Genomic DNA, 2,108 nt, shown 5'->3' on the forward strand with positions numbered 1-2,108 from the left:
TGTTTTTGTTGTTTGTCTTCCTAATTTCTTCATGTCCTTTCATATAACGTTGTTACAATACTAAAATAAGTTAGCCCATGTCTATAAAATCGGTCCACAGAATCCACACCGTTCCCTGGGAGATTAGAAGGAACTTCGGTGGCCTGAGGCACCTACTAATAATACTTGGGAAGTTCTATTCTTGAAGATTAGTGTCCTTCGTGCCCTGGCGCTGGCGGTTATTGTTGGGAGCTAGCGGCTGATTGTTTTGCCTTGAAAATCGGTCGTGGAAGGCCGCGAAGGAGGCATAAGAAAAGTCGCATTCAACTGTTATCTATAGATCACGGAAACAAACAACCCCACCAAATGTCATCGGAACTCAATGTCCTATAATACTTAGTTGTCGACGTCATCCGATCTTTCGAAAAGAATTTAAATATGTGCTCACCAGCTTTCAATGCCGCTTCAACGTCTCGCAGTGATCCACGTATGGCAGCTTGCACAAGACGTACATTCACATTTCCCTCGTTTCTCGCCATTTTGTAAGAAACGCTGCACATATGTTGTCGCACCTTGCTCGTGTGCTGTCTGAGTTTGAACTGAAGAAGCATGAGAAAAAGTTGTCTGGTCACGTGAGCTATCGTCTTGTCACGTGAGCTGTTGTCTCGTGGATAGAATGAGAACGCAAAAGATGATGAGTTGTTTTTTCTTTCTTTAGCATATTTGTGCAGTAATTGATAAAATCAAGACTTGAAAATATCTCTCGCTAATATAAAACGCTCTTCTGAAAAATCTGTAAAAATAAAAACTCAATATTCATTTTCTAAACTTTTTCGTTCTCATGTTACCCATACGCCAACAGCTCACGTGACCAAAAATTAGCTCACGTGACAAGACGACTTCTACCCATGATTCTTCACTTCAAACTCAGATAGCACGAGCGGAAGGTGTCGACAACAGCGGTTCTAACAAAATGGCGGTAATAATTGAGCCAAATCTGGACCTATTGTATGCTGCCATGAACGGATCACTTCGAGGCGTTAAAGAGGCTTTGAAAGCTGGTAAGCAAATATTGAATTATTCCCCAAAATGTTTATGATAATGAACGATGTTGATTCGAGTCGTAGTTTAAAGTTGTTGAAGTTAACTATTGTAGGGAATTTGAACGACAGTAGCCCGAGTAGTGTGTTTGTGATCTATTGTGTAGTTGAAAACGACTTTTCTTTGCTCCTGAAAGTACGTGTGGTAATATCTTCATATCAAGTGGCCTCCTTTGGCTTTGCGGCTTTTGGAGGGTTATTGTGGGGGCTACTCACTGATTCGTGATTTTAAACATATGGGCCAAGATCTTACACATCATTTGCGATAGTCTGCTTCCACTGGACATGAACTTTGCTGCAAAAGGATCTGGCCCATATGTTGATCATGAAAATCGCCCCCTCCCCCAACATATGATAACAATTATCTTGTTGTTTCTTACCTCTACCTCGAGCTCCTAGCTCAAAAGTGTCAAAAACACAACCACGCCGCCACTGAAAGTTTATGCTTTTTCACAGTGCGTTACAGATTTCTCCTAGTATCTGCAGTCATGTACATTTTAGTGTTTTGTTTACATAATTCGTTTTACAGCAAAATTACCGTAAACACGAGCATTTGAAAAGAATTTGAAAATAGGACATTCGACCTGTAGATGCTTATTCCAACGTAAGTTATCAAATATGTGCACTAGTCACACCTTTTGATCTTTGCCATGTCACGCAGACAATTTCGGCTGAAAAGAAAAGTCTAGAACGACTGTTGTAGATCACCTTTTGTTCTAACTAATCATGCAACACAATAAGCGATGGTGACTCATTCACAGGTGGAAACAGGTGTCAATGGATCATACTACGTGTAAATATTTTGAACTAATTGTCAATTTTAGGATAAATGACAACAGAACCAAATTGATTCGGCATACTCGGAACCCCCATGTAGATCGTGCGGGGTATTCATTTGGCATAGGGCAAACATTTGGCGCACACTTTAAAATGTGACTTTGCAAAATCATTTCAACTATATGAAATCATAGGAAAATAGAATCAATACAATTCAGTTTTACTAAACCAGTAATCCACTAATCTCCAAAT

General features: G+C 39.8%; 3 protein-coding genes across 6 annotated transcripts in view; 2 read left to right on the forward strand and 1 right to left on the reverse strand.

Moving 5' to 3' along the window:
• LOC118419680 (protein fem-1 homolog A-like) overlaps positions 1-628 on the reverse strand; it is a 3,291-nt gene extending 2,663 nt beyond the window's left edge. The window contains exon 1 of the mRNA XM_035826199.1: positions 428-628. Coding sequence (XP_035682092.1) covers positions 428-590 — 163 coding nt within the window. The 5' untranslated portion in view covers positions 591-628. The remainder of the gene's footprint in view (positions 1-427) is intronic.
• LOC118419684 (poly [ADP-ribose] polymerase tankyrase-2-like) overlaps positions 1-2,108 on the forward strand; it is a 24,622-nt gene that overhangs the window by 12,304 nt on the left and 10,210 nt on the right. The window contains exon 1 of one of the 4 annotated variants that reach the window (XM_035826208.1): positions 903-1,040. The exons of the other annotated variants lie outside the window; for them this stretch is intronic. Within the exon in view, the coding sequence (XP_035682101.1) occupies positions 953-1,040 (88 nt within the window). The 5' untranslated portion in view covers positions 903-952. Of the gene's footprint in view, positions 1-902; positions 1,041-2,108 lie in introns of those variants that run through there. 4 annotated transcript variants of the gene reach the window in all.
• The window catches only part of LOC118419674 (poly [ADP-ribose] polymerase tankyrase-2-like), a 43,459-nt gene continuing 42,246 nt past the window's right edge, over positions 896-2,108 (forward strand). The window contains exon 1 of the mRNA XM_035826190.1: positions 896-952. The gene's annotated coding sequence lies outside the window, so the exon portion shown is untranslated. The remainder of the gene's footprint in view (positions 953-2,108) is intronic.

Source organism: Branchiostoma floridae, chromosome 7 (assembly GCF_000003815.2).
Source record: "Branchiostoma floridae strain S238N-H82 chromosome 7, Bfl_VNyyK, whole genome shotgun sequence".
NCBI classification, from domain to species: Eukaryota; Metazoa; Chordata; class Leptocardii; order Amphioxiformes; family Branchiostomatidae; genus Branchiostoma; species Branchiostoma floridae.